The 18,853-nt window shown below is 32.1% G+C and overlaps 1 protein-coding gene across 5 annotated transcripts in view; it reads right to left on the bottom strand.

Annotated features, from left to right (window-relative positions):
- Positions 1 to 18,853, bottom strand: part of Gphn (gephyrin) — a 602,355-nt gene that overhangs the window by 343,792 nt on the left and 239,710 nt on the right. For all 5 annotated transcript variants that reach the window (XM_077799519.1, XM_026385121.2, XM_026385119.2 and 2 more), the window contains exon 4: positions 6,052 to 6,144. In XM_077799519.1, the coding sequence (XP_077655645.1) occupies positions 6,052 to 6,144 (93 nt within the window). The remainder of the gene's footprint in view (positions 1 to 6,051; positions 6,145 to 18,853) is intronic.

The following is an 18,853-nucleotide window of genomic DNA, read 5'->3' on the forward strand; positions in this document are numbered from 1 at the left end:
GGAATCTGTTCTAAAGAAATCGGAAGTAGGCTATACACAACATGTCTTTGGAAATTCCTAGTCTTGTCCTTTGTACAAGAATTTGAGTATTTCCCCCCATTCAGCATTGGCCATTTTGTCAGATGACACTTTGCTTCCATAAGAACAGTCATAAGAAACTATCTATGCATTTATTTTTCATTCCTTTGTTTATTTTTTATTGGTACTTTCTATATTTAAATAAAGGTGAATATTCTTTATATTAAATTTAGAGTTTCCTGAAATTTTTGTTATTTCTTCTTCTGTATGATTACTTCATAATGAATAATTATACCAATAAATTTTGTTAGGAAGCATTGCTAAGAACATTAGCTTATAAATTTCTTTGTGTGCAGTTTTATATAATTAAAATTAATTCATCAATTTTGAACTTTCAAAGTGTGTTATACATTATTTAGAATAAAGGATATTTTATTTTTGTTATTTTATATTGGCTACAGAGACAATGGAGCAATACACTTCAATATGGCAAAAAAGTATTCTTCCTTTGTTCCATCTAAATTTAAAATATTAAAAAGAATAAACCTAACATCACTTCAGATTATTAAAAAATAAAATATAAAAGTAGGAAATTTTTTTTTTAAATGAGTAGAGATGACTTATTGCCATCTAATAGATCAGGGGTTTGCAAATTTTTCTACAAGGGATCAGATGGCAAATACTTTGGGTTTTTCTAGTTAAACAGTCTTGGCTGCAAGTACTCAATTCATGTATTATAATCATAGATAGTACATAAATGAATGAGAGTAGCTGTTTTATAATAAAACTTCATTTGTAAATACTGAAATTAAATTACAAATAATATACACATGTCACAAAATAAGATTCTCTTTTAAATTTTTTTCTTGTCATTCAAAAATATAAAACCCATTCTTCGGTCACAAGTCATGCAGAAAAGGTGATAGGATAGATTTGGCCTATGGCCAGTTGGTCAATCCCTGGGTTAGAAGATGAATTTTTTGAGTACAGATACCAAATCTTACTCATTTTTAAACTTTTGCACCCAACATTGCATTGGATACATACTAAGGATTAAAAAAAAAAAGTGCTTAGGGTCTGGGGTTGTGGGCTCAGTGATAGAGCGCTTGCCTAGCATGGGTGAGACACTGGGTTCGATCCTCAGCACCACATATAAATTAAAAAAAAAATGGTCCATCAACAACTTAAAAAAAAAAGCTTGAGGAATAAATGAGTGGATGAGACATAAGCATACAATAGACTTTTATTAAGCTATTTAATTTACGATGATAATAATATATTAGTATATAATCCTTAATTCTGCTATACCCAAATACTCTTAAGGGTTGAAAGTTATTTTTTATCTGTAAATATTAAACAATTTAATATTTTGAATTTAATATGAATATTATCAAACACTTTTTATTTATTTATTTATTTTTTATTGCTGGTCGTTCAAAACATTACATAGTTCTTAATACATCGTATTTCACAGTTTGATTCAAGTGGGTTATGAACTCCCAATTTTACCCCGTATACAGATTGCTGTATCACATCAGTTACCCTTCCATTTATTGACATAATGCCATTCTAGACAAGACAATACAAATGGAAGAAATGATTTACAGTAGAAGGGGTAGAGATAGAAAAGGGGAGGGGAGGGGAGTGGGGATAGTAGAGAATAGGACAGACAGCAGAATACATCAGACACTATCAAACACTTTTTAATAATTACATATATACTTCATATGTATCTTAATTTTCTAATCAAGATTTATAAAACTATAACTAAACTTCCATTTTTTTAAAAAAAAATTTAATTGTAGATGGAGACAGTACTTTTATTTTTATGTGGTACCAGGGATTGAACCCAGTAGTGCCTCAAGCATGCTAGGCAAATGCTCTACCTCTGAGCCACAACCCCAGTCCTAAACTTCTATTTTTTTTTTAAGAATAAAAGATTCTTCACATGATAGTACATTTGTTAGATACACATTGCTTTTAAGTGATAGAAACAATCTGTATAGCAATGAGTTTTACTGAATTTTACAATTAACAGCACTTCATCAGTGACAATGAATTTTCTAGCTTTCACTGTTTTATAAGTCAATAACTTATAAAAATATATATTATATTTCAAGAATAGAGTGTAATATATTCTTGTGTTTATGTTATCAAACATAAGTTTTGATAGCATCTGAAATTTAGGCATGTATATATTGAGTGAACCATATTCTATGAAAAAAAGGTCTAAAAATATAAACAAATCCATTATTTAGGGAAACTAATTCTGATAACCTTATTCCTAAAACATGGAAAACAAGATAAACTTTACTAAACTTGCTATTACTTTTTACTAGATGTGGGAAGAATTCTAACTTGATAAAAAAAAATTGATATCCTTTAGAGTTCATATTCACTGACAGACACTTGAGGGTTTTTTTTTTTTTTTTTTTTTTTTTTGTAGTTGTAGATGGACAGCATGTCTTTATTTTATTTGTTTCATTTTTACGTGGTGCTAATGATCAAACCCAGTGCCTCAAAATGCTAGGTAAGCTCTCTGCCTCTGAGCTACAGCCCCTGCTCCTTGAGGTAGTTTTGTTTCATTCACTTTATCATTTCCCATGTTCATTTTCTCCTTTAACAACCCAAAGATCCACAATTGTCATATGTGTTAATAGATCAAACTAGTTATTGACTGTAAAATATTAGTATTTATTTAAGGGAGACATTTTACATTACTTTGTCAAATTAATAAGTCAATAACTTAAAAGTCAGTAACTTCTAACTTTATTTGAAAATATTTACAGGTAAATATATTTAGAAACAGTTTCTTTTCTTTTAGGCACAACTATCAAAGACAGACACATTAAAGACAACTAGGTAAATCATGTCCAGAACAATATTTCTAAATTTGTATTTGATTATATTATAAATATTATAAGACTGTTACCTACTTAAGGGTATAAAGAAAATGAGAAATCAGAATTATTTTGTGGGTTCTTTATTGCTTTTGTTTATTTTTAATTAGTTTTAAATATTGGTGCATTATAATTATACACAATAGTGGGATTCATTTTGACATATTCCTATCACATGTATTCCTACCTCATGAATTTATATATGTAAAATACAAAGTGAAGTAAACCTTTAACAGAATCAAGTTATTACCAATCAGATAAATTAACCTTTCTCAAACACAGTTAAGACAAATTTATGTATACTTTAAGTGCAATATTTAAAAAATTATAATATTACTTTACCCAAAGCATTAAGGATGAGAATCTCTATGATATTCAAGTAATTACTAATTACTTGTAAACTAATTGTAATGCCCATCAAAAAAGGAAAAATAAACAGATACTAGAACAGCGGAAATTCAAGATTAATATGTAAATGGGAAAGATCAATTTTGAAACGTAACTATGAAAATTAAGAAATAAACTAACAAGATAGTAAAGATTTTATGGACATGCTTTGAATCTATGACTATATTTGTCTTTTATAGTTATAAAAAAGAAACAACTAACAAATTTGGCAGTTACAGAACAATTAACAAAAAATATTCAAACCTTATAAGTTAATTCTTACATAAAATGCCACGAATAGTTCTCACTGAATGCTCACAGTCACCTTGGTAAGTAGGTACTTTTATTTTCCTGATTTTAAGGAAACTACGGCACAGAGTGGTTAAACAACTAGTATAGTATAACACAAAAATATGGCTTTTGTTTATATATATGTTCATGTGTGTGTGTGTGTGTGTGTGTGTGTGTGTGTGTGTAGATAGCCTCAGGATGTTGCTTATCATATGAAATACCAAGTAAAAAGAAAGTTGGACCTTTCAATTTCACCCACTTAGGGGGTGGGGCTGGATTGAGCTTTCTAAAACTCTTAACCAATAAGATATACAGAGCTCATGAATTGGTGAACACCTCCAGGTGCTAGAAGGTACTGTGGCTGAAGAGGGCATGGGACTTCACTAATTCTCCCTCCTTGCCCTATGACTATTTTCCAACTGACTGTTCCTCAGTTGTAACCCTATAATAAACTGGAAACAGAAATTATTTTCCATAGTTTTGTGAGCCATTCCAGCTAATTATAAAATCTGATAGGGGGAGGCTAAGGGAAACCCATAGACTTTGTAGTAAAGTAGGACAGAAGTGTGGGTAACCTGGAGACCCAATACTAGAGACTAGCCTGTCAAATGAAGCCAGCCTGTGGTACAGAGCCTTTAAAAATATGGAGTCTGACTATAACTCCAGGTAGGTGGTAGGTAGTGTCAGAATTGAATTCAAATATATCAAAGAACATTTGTTGTCTGAAGAGTTGAAGTGGCTGGTGTGAAAAAAATTTCCACGTTTGTTATCATTAGTGTGAGTAAAATCAACCTATCTGTGATCACCTTTATTAGTCAGTAGCAGAACCAGAATTCAAAGATTTGGATTTTCAGCTTAGGATTTTGGTATTAACTTGAAATTCACAGGACACCAGATACTTGTGATGTAAATTATTTCCTTACAATTAAAAATAATGCTATTTGTTTATAAATGAAACCTGTGGTAATTTTTTAAACTTTAAATATAAAAGTAAGTAGTAGTATGAGAATATCAAACCACCATACAAACCCAAGGTCATAGACCTCAAAAACTGAATACCCAAATTACAAAAATGAATGCCTTTATATGTATAGTCAACTTTCTTATAAACCAAACCAAACCAAATCAAATCAAACCAAACCGAACACACACGCACACACACACACACCAAAAAAAAAAAAAACCTCTGTAGAAGATGGTTTCCTGCCCAGTTGTACTTTTTTAGTTAGTCTCACAATGTAAACAAAATGTAAAAACTGACCAAAGGACCATTTCCCATTAGGATCCAGAAACTTAATAAATGTGAAAAACTGAATTTCCTGTTTGTACAGTTGAAATTAACAATCTCCTAGTACAACTCTTGTGATTGCTTTAAAAGCAAATCTATCTTACTTATAATCATAATTATAGTAATAAATTTATAATATTTATACAGAAAAACAGAAAATATTTTACCACTTGTCTTAGAAAATTGCTTTTCATATATTAGAGTAGTGGTTCTCAAAGTTTAGAAGTATACTCTGTGAATCTATCTTGGGATATACTACATTTTCACTGAATCAAAAACTCTAGAGGAGGGGTCCAGAAATCTGTTTTAAAAAGTCATCTGGTAGATTTTCATGCTTAGTTAATGTTTGAAAACCACTGTATCAGCATAAGGAGGGCAGTAATTATTTAATAAATGCAAAGAAAAATATCTTGCTGTTAATAAGGCAGTATATACTATAGTGTACTGATTTGAACATAGGACTTGATTAACATTTAGTAGGAAACACTTTTCTGAAAGGGTAATACAAACACCATCCCAAGCGTAATGTAAGTTTCCACATGATTTCAAATATTCACCTGAAATTTATGGCTTCATTAAAGGAAAATAAAGACCTTTTTTCCTTTTATATTAGTGGACACTGCTTACTCTTTACTATTTTCCTAATTTCTCTTCCTGTGCAAAGGTTGAAGACAATTCTTGTATCAGGAAGCCTAGAAATTTTGCTTTGTCAAATTAAAGTCTGCATTTAAATGTAGTTCACATTTAAAAAGGTAACCCTTTTTCATCAATAATACTGTAATATTGGTGTAAATATTATATTAAAGTTATCCTATTATACTTTGAGACAAATGAATAAGATCCAATTTTGAATTGGATCAGATGCCATGTTAACAGAATTTTTTTTATAATTTTCTTTGGTAATGCTGAACTTGCAGACTACCAAGCAAATGAATGATTAACTTTTAGAACTGTTCAGTTTTCTTCAGATTCTATCATCTCTAGTTTTAAGTCCAAAATAAAAACTCAAGAAACATTTTTCATAATTCTTCTGTAGCCACATTTTTGTGTTCTTATAAGTCATTTCTTTTACCTAGCAAAATTATAAAAATAATATAAAAAATAGTAAAAAGGATGGAAGATAATATGATTACTCCTTGAAAATGAAAAAGACATGTACTATCTCACCTCTGGAGTGACGTCTCGTGGTGCAAACCCTGTTCCTCCAGTTGTTAATATTAAATTAAGTTCCTTTTCATCACACCAGTCTATCAGAGTTTCCTGAAAGAAAGCAAACTATTGTCACATTCAGAAAGACTTGCTTTACTTGCTCAAAACATCCAAGTCCACAAATACTTCATATATAGTAAACACATACTTCCTATATAGTGAGGATATAGATTCTTTTTAACAATGAACGAGAAAAAATTGAAGGCAATTCATGGAAGAGGCTCACTCCAGATCAAAAACACTGCAGTTTTGGATATTTATTAAATATTAAAAATGAGGATACAAACATCAAATTGTTGAAAGCAAGTGAAACACAAGAAATACCTTAAAGTTATAAACTTTAAGAATTTATAACTACTGTTTATATGTACTTTTACAAAATATGTGAAGTTCTTTTCAACCATATAATATATACTCAAATTAAATCAAATTGCCCACTATCTATGTGTTAATGATATGATCTGATCTCTTAATAAATGTATCAATCCTACAAGCTGAATATTTCATAAATTTAATTTTATATATATTGAAACAGACTCATTCATTTTTAATTAATAGATTCAGAGAGATTAAAAACACTTGCTCACAAGCTCACAAACTAGAAGGAGGAAGAGTAGAATTCAAATGAGAACTTTTAGACTCTCAATTAATGTTTTCCTATTATTGAGTCAATATCTTATGCTCAATTTCATGTTTTAGACTTTTACATTTTTCAGTATTAATTTTATATGTATTTCTTAAACTCAAGGAGTGAAATAAATGACTGCTTAAGGTTCTTTTTTGTCACAATAATGCTATGATACTTGTAGAGGTTAGGTTTATTTTTATTTTTTATATTTATTTTTTAGGTGTAGTTGGACACAATTTATTTATTTATTTATTTATGGTTCTGAGGATGCAACCCAGGGCCTCACACATGGTAGGCGAACACTCTACTGCTGAGCCACAATCCCAGCCCCAGAGGTTAGGTTTATATACCATAAAATTTTGGAGCTACTAGGGATCTTATTAGATTTGCCTTTCTATTTTCTGGATGGGAAAACTGAAGTACAAAGTAGTTAAATAATTTACTCAAAGTTACACAGGTAGTTTGTACAGAAGTGGAAGTAGGATATGTGTCTGCTGACTTTTTCTATCTATGCTAATTATGATAAATCCATCCTATATTTTGGCTACTCATTTAACAGTATTAATAGTCATAAAATAAATGTAAAAACTAATCCTGATTTCAGAAAGCTAATGGTCAAGTAATGATGTTCAAATTTGATTGCACACTGAAATGTCTGTTAAGCCTAAAAAATACTTGGCTTCTACCTCAGGGGTAAAGGTTGAGTTAGCATTGGAATTTTTCTTTTCCGTGCTAGCAATTGAACCCAGAGGCTTGTGCATGATAAGTCTGTGCTCTACAATGAGCTATCCCTACAGTCTCAGAGTACTAAGATTGAAAAACAAACAAACAAACCAAAATACTTCTAAGGTAATTCTAAAGTGCAGCCAAACAACAGAGAACTACTAGTCCAAAGAGACAATCTATATAGTTATCTGGGGGTATATTTCACAACAAACTCAATTGGGTAGTCCTACCAAGATGTCAAACTGTTTTAAATCAGTTGCACCACAGAAATATTACTCATTTCTATTTCCAGAATGAATAACAAGTAACACTGTGTAGATTTATTTCACTTAAATAATATTGATATTGTAAGCTCAAGTGAGGATTTAAGTATATGGGAAGTAATATTTTATTGTCCAAAGTGGCTGTGTGATTACAGTAATTTTGCATCTGAACAAAATTTTAATTATGCTTTTAGACTTTTGAGATGAAATAGTAATCTTATTATTGTCCTAATTAGTTGGGTTCTAAAACAGAAGTAGTCTTCTTCTTCATCTACTAATATAAAATACCAGTATTCCATGCACCTAGTGTCATGCACTTAATGATTAATTAATTAAAAATATATATATATAACAACGGAATGCATTACAGTTCTTATTACACATAGAGCGCAATTTTTCATATCTCCGGTTGTATATAATTTATTTATTTAATAAGAAAATATTTCTGGGTAGACATTTATTTAAGGCACATCACTAAGTAATAGGATTGCAAACATAATTAGGCCAATCCTTGCCTCATGTTTTCATTCAAGTACAGGAGTTCTGAGTATGTAGTTTTTGAGAACTTTGTTAGTAACAGTGTAATCTGAATGTGGACAATATTACTACCACCTGGGAGCTAGTTAGGAATAAAGAATTGGGAGCCTTATCCAAGATCTACTGAAATCAGAATCTGCTACATTTTTAGAAAGATTCCTTAAGTTGATATATACATATATGTACATATACAAAATACTAGGTTAAGTATGCTTTCTAACCATGTACTACTCTAGATATTCTGAGTCTTATTTTTTATACTACGTTAAGAAAGCAATTTATCTTAGCTAGTTATTTTTCTTAGCAATTAATCTTCTTTAATTTATCTTAGTAATTTATCATGGCTTAGTCAGAAATCAATTTATCTTACCATATTTAACTCCTTACCTTAAGATCTCTTTCATGCTTAGATAAACCTTAATGTTTGGACATCTCTACTAGGTAGGATGTTACTGAGGAGTTTTGCATAAAACAGTTTTATAAAAAAATTTTCTACATCTCTTTCTAAACTGGAATTGAGGACATTATTGATCTGAATGATGAATTCTCCATTATGTGGAAAGCATTTCTTTAAAAACTTACTGCCTTAGGTTTATAGGTTAGTGGAGAATAAAGATGTATTTACAGACTTCCTCCTTTACCCATCAGATAACAAAATGAACAAAAAAGAATAAAACCAGAAAATCTCCAGTAGCAACAACCATGTGAGAAAAATATCTAGCTTCATATCATATATCTCTAAAGTTAGGTGATCATGGACAGAAACAGGAACTTTGTAAAGCAGCATTGGGGGCTTTTAATACTCCTCTGGACCCCAAAAAAGTCATAAAAGTGGATTAGTGCTGGGCATGGTGGCACAAGCCTGTAATCCCAGTGGCTGGGGATGCTAAGGTAGAAGGATAGCAAGTTCAAAGCAAGATTCAGCAATTTAGTGTGGCCCTAAGCAACTCAGGGAGACCCTGTCTCCAAATAAAATATAAAAAAAGGGCTAGGGACTTGACTCAGTAGTTAAATGTGCCTGGGTTCAATCCACAGTACAAAAAAAAAAAAAAAAGATTAGCAAACGCCTCAAAATTCTCACTAATACTCCAAATATAGAGAAATGCAAACTAAAATATGCCCCTTATCTTTTTTGTCTAGTAAGCAAGTGCTATCAGAAATAGATATAACAAGAGACTGCCTGATTGGGATCAAGATAAAGTTTCACAAACAAATACACACTGAACTGAGGAACTAATCTGAAATTTGATGACACTCCCCATATAATCATAAACCAAATTCTAAGAAGAAAAACTATAGTAAGGGACATTTAGTAACATTTCAGGGAGGAAGAGTAGAGTATTCCAACAAAGATTGCATATTGTCTGTGGTTTCTTGGTTCCCTGTTTTTCCCTGTGTAAGTTTCAGACTTTTAAGCTTTTCATCTACATCATTGCAATGGTTTTGAAATTAAACTCTAGTAGGAGGCCTGGCTATTATATCAGTCTGAAAATCCTATAATGAACAGAGACTTAAAAGTAAGGAGAAGGAAGCTGCAAAGAGATGTAACACTGTTTACGTTGTTATTTTTCATAACAACCAATCCTATAAGGTTTGAAAGATAAAAAGATAGTAAACATTGCTGAAACCTCTTAATGTTCCTAATTTTGTTTTTTACATTTAGAGGAAGTTCATTTAGTGCATAATATGTCTTACAATATAAAATAGTTATTTCAAAGTCAATGTACTTTCATTCAGTATCTTTAAAAAAACATAAATAAAATGCTGGGTTGTATTAGATTTATAGAATTATCCCAAAGTAATACATATAATTATGTCTTTCACCTATGTTAATATTCATCTATTCTATCTACATTACAGTCATAGAAAGATGTTAGAATGTTTTACAACTTAAAGGTTAACAATGGCTACTTCTGGCTAATTACATGTGGAATACATTTTAGTTTTACTCTTTTGGCATTCTTTGAATTCTTTGTAATTTTCATGTATAATTAAAATACATTTTATACACTGAATTTACTGGTATTTGTCATTCATCCTGATAGTGCATTTAATTTTACCTTCCTTCTTATTTTAGCAAGTTCAGAAATAAATTTTGTATTCAATAACTAAAAGTATATCATATATATTTGATAATAATACTATACATATTTTTATAAATAACATGATTTTCTCTATATTTTTTAAGATATAGTAATACTACCTATATAAAAATATGTATATATAATACTATGTATAATAATACTATATAATATATATTGCATAAATAGTATTATTATTTATTATTATTACTATATGGAATATATGTATTATTATTACATATATTATAATGGCCATATATTCTTAGTAAATCCTCCTGTCAAGAGTTAGGGTTTATTTCCACAACCTTGCAACTGAGCTAGACTTTCCAAAACATTATAGGTCTGTAGAATTTTTGTTAATTTCTAATTTCATTCCATTATTATCCAATAACAGGCAGGAAATTAGATATTTATACATTATTATTATTATTTTATATATATTTATATATTATTTGCTAAGAGTTGCTTTGTGGCCTATGATATGGTTTATTTTGGAGAAGGTTCCACAGGCTGCTAAGAAGAAAATGTATTTGGTTGTTGTTGGATAAAATATTCCATAGAAATCTCTTAATTTCATTTGATTTATAACATTTTCAGGTTCAAAGGGTCTACTGAATTTATGTCTGGATAACCTATCAGCCCTCGAGGTAATCTGAAATCACATAAATATTGTAATAGGGTCTGAGTTTTTAATTTAAGTAGTGTCTGTTTTATGTAATTAGGTGTACCAGTGTTTGGGTCATAAATATTTACTATCATTATATTTTCTTGCTGGATTGTTCTCTTTACCAGTATGAAGTGACCTTCTTCATCTCTTTAAATCTTGGGTTGAAATTTGCTTTCTCAAATATGAGAGTAGTTACTCCTACTTATTTTGGGGATCAATTTGCATAGCATAAAAATTTCTATCCTTTTACTTTCAGTCTGTGGCTACCTTTGCCTAAGATCAGCCTCTTGCAAACAACATATACTTAGGTCTTTTATTTTAATGCATTCTGCCACTAATGTACTCATGTCTTTTAACTGTAGAGTTGAAATCAATTTCCTTCAGTATTATTGTAGAGAGATTTCTACTAATTCCTGCCATTTTTATTTATATCTAACATTTAATTTGATCCCTGGACTTGCCTCTAAACATTACCTGATGTTTTTCTCTTGAGGCATTTTATTTATAATATATTTTGGAGAGGTGAGGGCCTTCTAGCTTTTCCTACTTTGGGCCTGGTCATTAGGTTGGGGTTTCTGTCTCTTCCATTCTGTGTATTAAAATATAGCTGAGTGTGGTGAATTTGCATGTGGAGCAAGGTACATTGTCTTTCAGCTAGGTTAGTTCAGCCGCAGAGTCTCAATGCTGTGAACTTCTAGTGTCCCTGTAGATTTCCAGTACCTCACAGAAAAGGGAGAGACAAACAATAACAACAACTGAAGTGAACAATATATAGCATTAAAATAAATACCCAAAGCTGACTATGACTTCTACAACACTAATTACCACAAAAACAGAAATGTTGGGGTCAGCAATTGCCAGCGGCAAAAACAATAAATGTGAATTAGATCTAGTATTAAAGTAAACAGCAGATATCAACTATATCATACATAGTGCTAATACAACAACATGAATGATGCAGGCAAGAGTTACATAAACCTAGTAGTATTAAACGATGATTAAAAACACAGTTCCTTAAGAGAAAAGACAATATGATGGGAAGGTAGAAGAAAGTTTAGAACATTTAAAATGTAAGTAGAATGCAGAAGAGATTTAGCAAGCAATGGTTATAAAGAAGGAGGAGAAGAAATAGAATTAACAAAGAGAAAAACAAGGAACAAGAGAATTTGGATATTATCAGGAGAAGAAACAAGAAGAAACAACAAGAATAAAATGAGAGAAAGAGAAACATCATCATCAACAACAACAATAACAAAAACTGGAAGATGAAATAACCAAGAACTCTAACTCTCAGAAGTCAAGACAGGGAAAAATGACTTTTGTAAAAAGATAAGGAAAAATGAAGAAACAAATATATGTATGTGTATATATGTGTATATACATATATCCATGAACAAATCAGTACAGCAAGAACACCAAAAGAAACAGGATGCAGGGCATTCTTAATGAAGAATAACAGTGTACGCTGAGAAGGTAAAAAGAATCAATGAGGATGGATAGTCACTGCCTGTGCTTGACTATTCTTTTTTCTGTTTCTTCCTGGGTTATGTTCTGAGAGAAAAGGGGACTGGGGGCCTTGGGTTTGTCAATTCCTTTCTCTTTCTGTGTTGTTCACTGAGCTCCCAGCTGGAGTGGCCTAAAACTAAAGCTGGTTGAAATAACTCTCAGCTTCCCTTTTCACAGGCAGAAGGTAGGATGGAATGCGAAGTACTGTTGGTTGTGAACAGACCAGATGGGTGCTCTCCCAGAGTGGGGCTACTGCAGAGTTCTGTGAGGGTAGTTCTAGCAGCTGTGGCTTAGATCAAATCAGGCTTGCAAGGTTTTTTTGGTGGTATCTGCTCTGCAGAGGTTAGCTCAATGTAAACCTAGGGCCAGCCTAATGATGATCTCTGCTAGAAGTCTAGATCTCAGAAGTATCCCAAGAATTCTACTCTGGGGCGGAGGGGCCAACTCTTTACACACTCTGCAGTCCATGAATATGGCCTTCCCAGGCTTAGTTCCTTAGTATATTCACACCCACCTATTCAGTTTGCAAACCCTCTTCAGCTAGTCATGTGAGCTACTATACTTAATTTTTCTGACCTGAATCCCCCTGGATATAATATTTCCTGTGCTTGCTTCACTTATGTACTTATAGGTACACCCTAGGCCACCTGGTTGGTATTTTCCCAGACAGTATGACAGTGTTCACTGTGATCTCTCAAGCTCCTGCAGCCACAACCTGCAGCATGGCCTCCTCAAGGTGTTTCCCACCTCAGCTCTTTCCACCGGCCAGTTAAAAAGTACATAGTATTTTTCAAACATCATTTTGCTGTGTAGCCTCTGGATCAGTTAAGTTCATGCTGATTTTCTGATCCATGGGTTTTTTCTTGCCAAATTAGTCATTGTATTTCTGAATGTTATCCATCCCCTCTGACCACTGTTGCTGCTGATACCAACTTGGCTCCAATTGTAATCTTTCTTGTTCTTTGTTAAATGCACCCAAATTTGAGTCTCTAAGAGACTCTGACTGATATTACATTTCAGTGAATTTCCTCTTTCACCCACCTTGCTGAGAAGAAGTATGTCTACTTCTTGAATCCCAAGCCATGGTAAATTGGAAATACAGCCTTCCTCTAATATGCCATCTTGAATCTCAATCCTCCAAAATCTTAACATTACATCACTTGTACAGTAGTAAGAAAGACCAACAATTACTACTGCCATTGCTATAGACACTAAGAATATGATATGTGAACTTTGAGTGTATGACAATAGATTGAGAATTGTCAAATATCTAATAATGTCTCTTCCTTGCCCAGTATCCATTAATAACTTCCCCAGTATGTTCAAAATAAAGATCAGAATACTGAAAGTGGTCTTTAAAACTTTCCTTCCAAAATCCTATTCATACCTCTATCTTCTATTACAAAAATTTTTTCTAGCATGGAACTCTCCTATTTTCCTCTCACTTTCATCCCTATCCCCTAAGCAGCCTGCCTAAACCCACTAAGCTTAAATTTCATTTAGGAAAGTCTTCCGTAATGCCCTTGACTATCCTTCATGATGCTTATTTTTAGCATGTAATTTGTGTAATATGATTTTAATGTTTATAAGAGGTGAAACCAAACTATTTTTCCTACCTTCATATAGAACTAAACATAAAATTTGTGACACTGTAAATGTAATGCTATTTCCCAATACACTAAATAATTTCCGAGCAAACATAAACTAGATGTCCAATAATTTAATTCAATTTTCACTTTATCTACCTGGAGATAATATCAGGTCCCAGAGGTAATGGGTTAGTTTCATGAGACAGCCTCCTATTTCAGATGCCAATAATAAACAGTAAGTTGTCACCTATATTGCTGACCAACAAGATATAAATTTGGAATCCACTAACCATTCCTTGGGTTGTTTTGTTAAAGTAGCTTACAGAACTCTAGGAGCCAGAAAAGTAATTAAAGACCTCCCATGTTCATGGACTATAAAATTAATATTATTAAAATGTCCAATTACCCATACAACCAAAACAACATGGTACTGGCATAAAAACAAATTCACAGACCAATAAAATAGTATGGAGATCCCCAAAATTAACCTGTGTGTCTATAGCCAAATGATTCTTTTTTTTTTCTTTTTTTGTATTGGTTGTTCAAAACATTACAAAGCTCATGACATATCATCTTTCATACATTTGATTCAAGTGATTCAAGTGGTTGGAATCCATTATTTTTCAGCGTTTGAAATACGTTGTTCCAGGATCTTCTCACTTTCAAAGTCTGTGATGAAAAATCAGCCATTAACCTAATTGGTTTACCCCTGAATGTAATCTGCCTCCTTTCTCTCATAGCTTTTAATATTCTCTCCTTGTTCTGTATGTTGGATATCTTCATAATTATGTGTCTTGGAGTTGGTCTATTATGGTTTTGAATGTTTGGGGTCCTGAAGGCTTCCAGGATTTGGCAATCCATTCCATCTTTCATATCTGGGAAGTTTACTAGGATTATTTCATTTAATAGATTGTCCATTCCTTTGGTTTGAACCTCTATACCTTCTATCCCAATGACTCTCAAGTTTGGTTTTTAACGACATCCCATATCTCTTGGATAGATTGCTCGTGAGATTTAAGCATCTTTTCTGTGTTGACTATTTTCTTTTCAAGTTGTTAAACTTTGTCTTCATTATCTGATGTTCTGACTTCTACTTCATCTAGTCTATTTGTAATATTCTAGTTAGAGTTTTTAATTTGGTTTATGGTTTCCTGCATTTCTAGGATTACTGTTTCTTTTTTTTTTAAATCTCTATCTCCTGGTAAAGCTCGTTTTTTGCAGTTTGAATTTGTTTGTTTAATTCGTTTTCAAAATATACTTTCATTGCTTGGACTTGCTGTCTCATGTCTTCTCTAATATTCTGTTCCATCTGAGTTAGGTATGCCTTGAGTTCTTTCCCTGTCCATGTTTCTGATGCTTCTAGGTCCTCCTGTAGATTTAAGTTGTCCTGCATTGTTTGTAATCCTTTTTTCCCTTGTTTTTTCATGTTGTTCACGTTATTTTCCAGCTCTGTTTGACTGCTGTGTTTCTGCTTTCTCCTATAAATTTGTTTTGGTTTTGTATATCTCTGTTGTCTCTCCTTTGTGGTGGGAGATTATGCCTAGAAATGTTGGGCTTTATTGTACTTTAAAGCTGATTCATTCAATTCATAAAAGGCTTCCGGGTTCTGTATGCATATAGTGATCTTTGTAGTAAACTGTTATTATGGACTACCTCTCTCTCTGGACAAAAATCTCTGAACCAGTGTTTTAAGGGTAGAGCTTGGTCTTCTTGGCTTACCTTTCCTGATGTGGATAAAGTTGCTTATTGAGAGTGATTAGGGTCCCAGTATTCTAATATTGCCACACTTAAGCTAGTGCTTCCATCCTATGAGCAGGGGCTGGATATAGGAAGAAAAACATGATCTTTCCACCACACTGATAAGCAATTTAGCCTCTGCAAGTCAAGAGATGACGGCATGAGAAATAATGGAGGCCTGTCCATCCCAGAAAAATACTATATCCCTTAACTGGGGACTCAGGGAAGTGAGAGCCCCAAACTCTAGGTCATATCTGTCCAGAGTAAAGCTTCTATCAAACTGAATCAGGGTAGAAGAAAGACTCAGGTGTAGCTCAAGTAGCCACCAACTCTGTTCTATCTTATATTTAGTGGCTTTTCTTGAATATATGTTTCCTAATATTTCATAGCCTTCATAACAATATCCAGAAACTTTAAATGGTTCTTTCTTTATGATTTTCATCAGTGATGGCTGCTTCCTTGAAGAAAAGTTTCAGAGTTCCTCAAGTACCATTTACAAACGTGGTTTTACTGATAATCAAAATTTTAAAAAGTATCCTAAACCTCTATTGTGTTAAAATAAAAATACATAGGAAATGTGAAAGTAAAATGTTTATGTAGTAAAAATATAAGTAAAAAATTTTCCATTTACAGTAAAAATTTTCCATTTCCATTTACGATAACTAAAGACAATTATTAAAAAATGCTAAGATGTTTTAATGACTTTACTTACAGACAAATTACATTTCTGAATATTAACACTCATTATTGTAATAATATGTCTACTTCTCAAATCCAATATTAAGAAATGGTCACTGAAGTCTATTAATATTTTTTTTTAATTTTATGTTCTCAGGTAGTTGTAAAAAATAAGACAGAGAAGCCATATACCTACTTTTCAGCCATTTTCTCCAATGACTTGCTTAACCCTAACAGTATCACAATGAAAAATCAACAATAACAAAATCAGTCAACCTTATTTAAATTGTAGTAATTTTATATGCACTCATTTGTATATTTATTTCTACACTATTTTATTCTACATGTAGATTTGTGTAAACCCTACCACAGTCCAGATGCATAACAGTTCCATCATAAATATCCCTTGCAATACCCTTTTATATACACAGCAACCTTCCTTCCTATTTCCCCTCCCTGATCCTCTGACTCTACCAGTCTATTTTTCATGTCTAGAATTTTGTCATTTTGAGAATACAAATGAATAGTATGCTTTGTAATCTTTTGAGATAGTCTTTCTTCCTTCAATTTGTTGCTTGAGATCCACTAATAGTGCATTTTTTCCTTCTGAACACTCAATATTATTCCAAATACAGACATAATGACACTTTGTCTAATCATTCTTTGATCTATTGAAGGACATTTAGGTAGGTTCCTGGTCTTGCCTATTCTGGCTAAAGCCAAAATGAAAAAAAATCATGTACAAATTTATACACAAACACAGATTTTCATTTCTCTGGAATAAATGCTATACAGTGCACTTGTGCTAGTGCATGAATAGCTTTATAATGAAATGACATGTTCTTTTGCAGAGTGGCTGTATCATGTTATTTCACATCAGTAATATATGAGTACCCAGGTTCTCCACGTCCACTATATCATGTAGTGTTATCATTATTTTTAATTTTAGCCATTCTCATGAAAAAATGTAGTTTAATTTTTTGTTTCCTATATATGTAAATTTTTGGTACAAACACTTAAAAGATCACTGTTTTTTTTTCTAGTTGGTTGAGCCTTTTGCACAATGGAACATTCCTACTGACTCTAGTAATTTTATTTGTTCTAAAGCCTTCTTGGTCTGACATTAATAGGCACTCCTACTTGGCTTTTTAAAAAACAATGTTTGCATGGTATATCTTTTCCTATCTGTTTACTTTCAACCTACATATGTCATTGTCTATGAAATGAGTTTTGAAAATGGCATGTATTGGATTAAGAAAACCTACATTGTGTCAAACTGTCTTTTAATTGTCATATTTGGGTTATGTACATTTAGGGTAATTATTATATTTTAGGATTTAAATCTGCCATTTTCTTTTCATTTTCAACTTGAGTCCTTTGTTTCTTGTTCCTGGGGTTTTTTTTTTTTTGGGGGGGGTGGTACTGGGGATTGAACTCAGGGGCATTCAACCACCAAGCCACATCCCCAGCCCTTTTTAGTATTTTATTTAGAGACAGGGTCTCACTCAGTTGCTTAATGCCTTGCTAAACTGCTGAGGCTGGCGATCCTCTTGTCTCAGCCTCCAGAGCTGCTGGGATTACAGGCATGTGGCACCGCGCCCAGCTTGTTCCTATTTTTAATATGCTTACCTTACTGAGGATCACTTGAACATTTATTAAGATTCCATCTTTACTTATGTATTGCTTTGTATAATTTTCCTAATGATTTTCTCTGGATATTACCATATATTGATGTAACTTGTTATAGGAACTGATACTGTAATTTAACATAGAAACCTTATGTACATTTGGGTACCTTTACTCTTTCACATTTGATTGTGTTAAGTATTTACTCCACATACACCGAGTACAGTATCATAGAGTGTTATAATGTTTGAATTATTATAAATTCAAATATGATTTCAAAAATGTCATGAGCAAATACTTTTTATCCATTCTATTCTTTCCACTCTTGAAATTTCATGCCCCCTCCTCTTTTTTTTTTTTTTTTTGTTATTTCATTTCTGTTTAGATAACTTATTTAGCCGTTCTTTCAGGGTAAGTTATCTAGGCAAATTCTCTTAGTTTTCTTTTGTTTGAACATGGCTTCACTTTCTATTCACTCCTAAAGGGATAACTTCAAAGCATATAGAATTTGTGGTTGGCAGTTTTTTACTCTAGCGTCTGAAAAATATGTCACTTTTTCTGTTTCTGCCCTGTGAGTTTTCATATTGGTGAATGTATTTTTCAGTTGTATAACTGCCATTTGGTTCCTTTTTGTAGTTGCTTCATCAATATTTCCTGTCGTTTCTTTTTTCCATTTGTTTTAAGAGAACTCATTTGCTTGCTGAAGTATTTTTATGGTAGCT

Source organism: Urocitellus parryii, chromosome 6 (genome assembly GCF_045843805.1).
Source record: "Urocitellus parryii isolate mUroPar1 chromosome 6, mUroPar1.hap1, whole genome shotgun sequence".
In the NCBI taxonomy this organism is placed as follows: domain Eukaryota; kingdom Metazoa; phylum Chordata; class Mammalia; order Rodentia; family Sciuridae; genus Urocitellus; species Urocitellus parryii.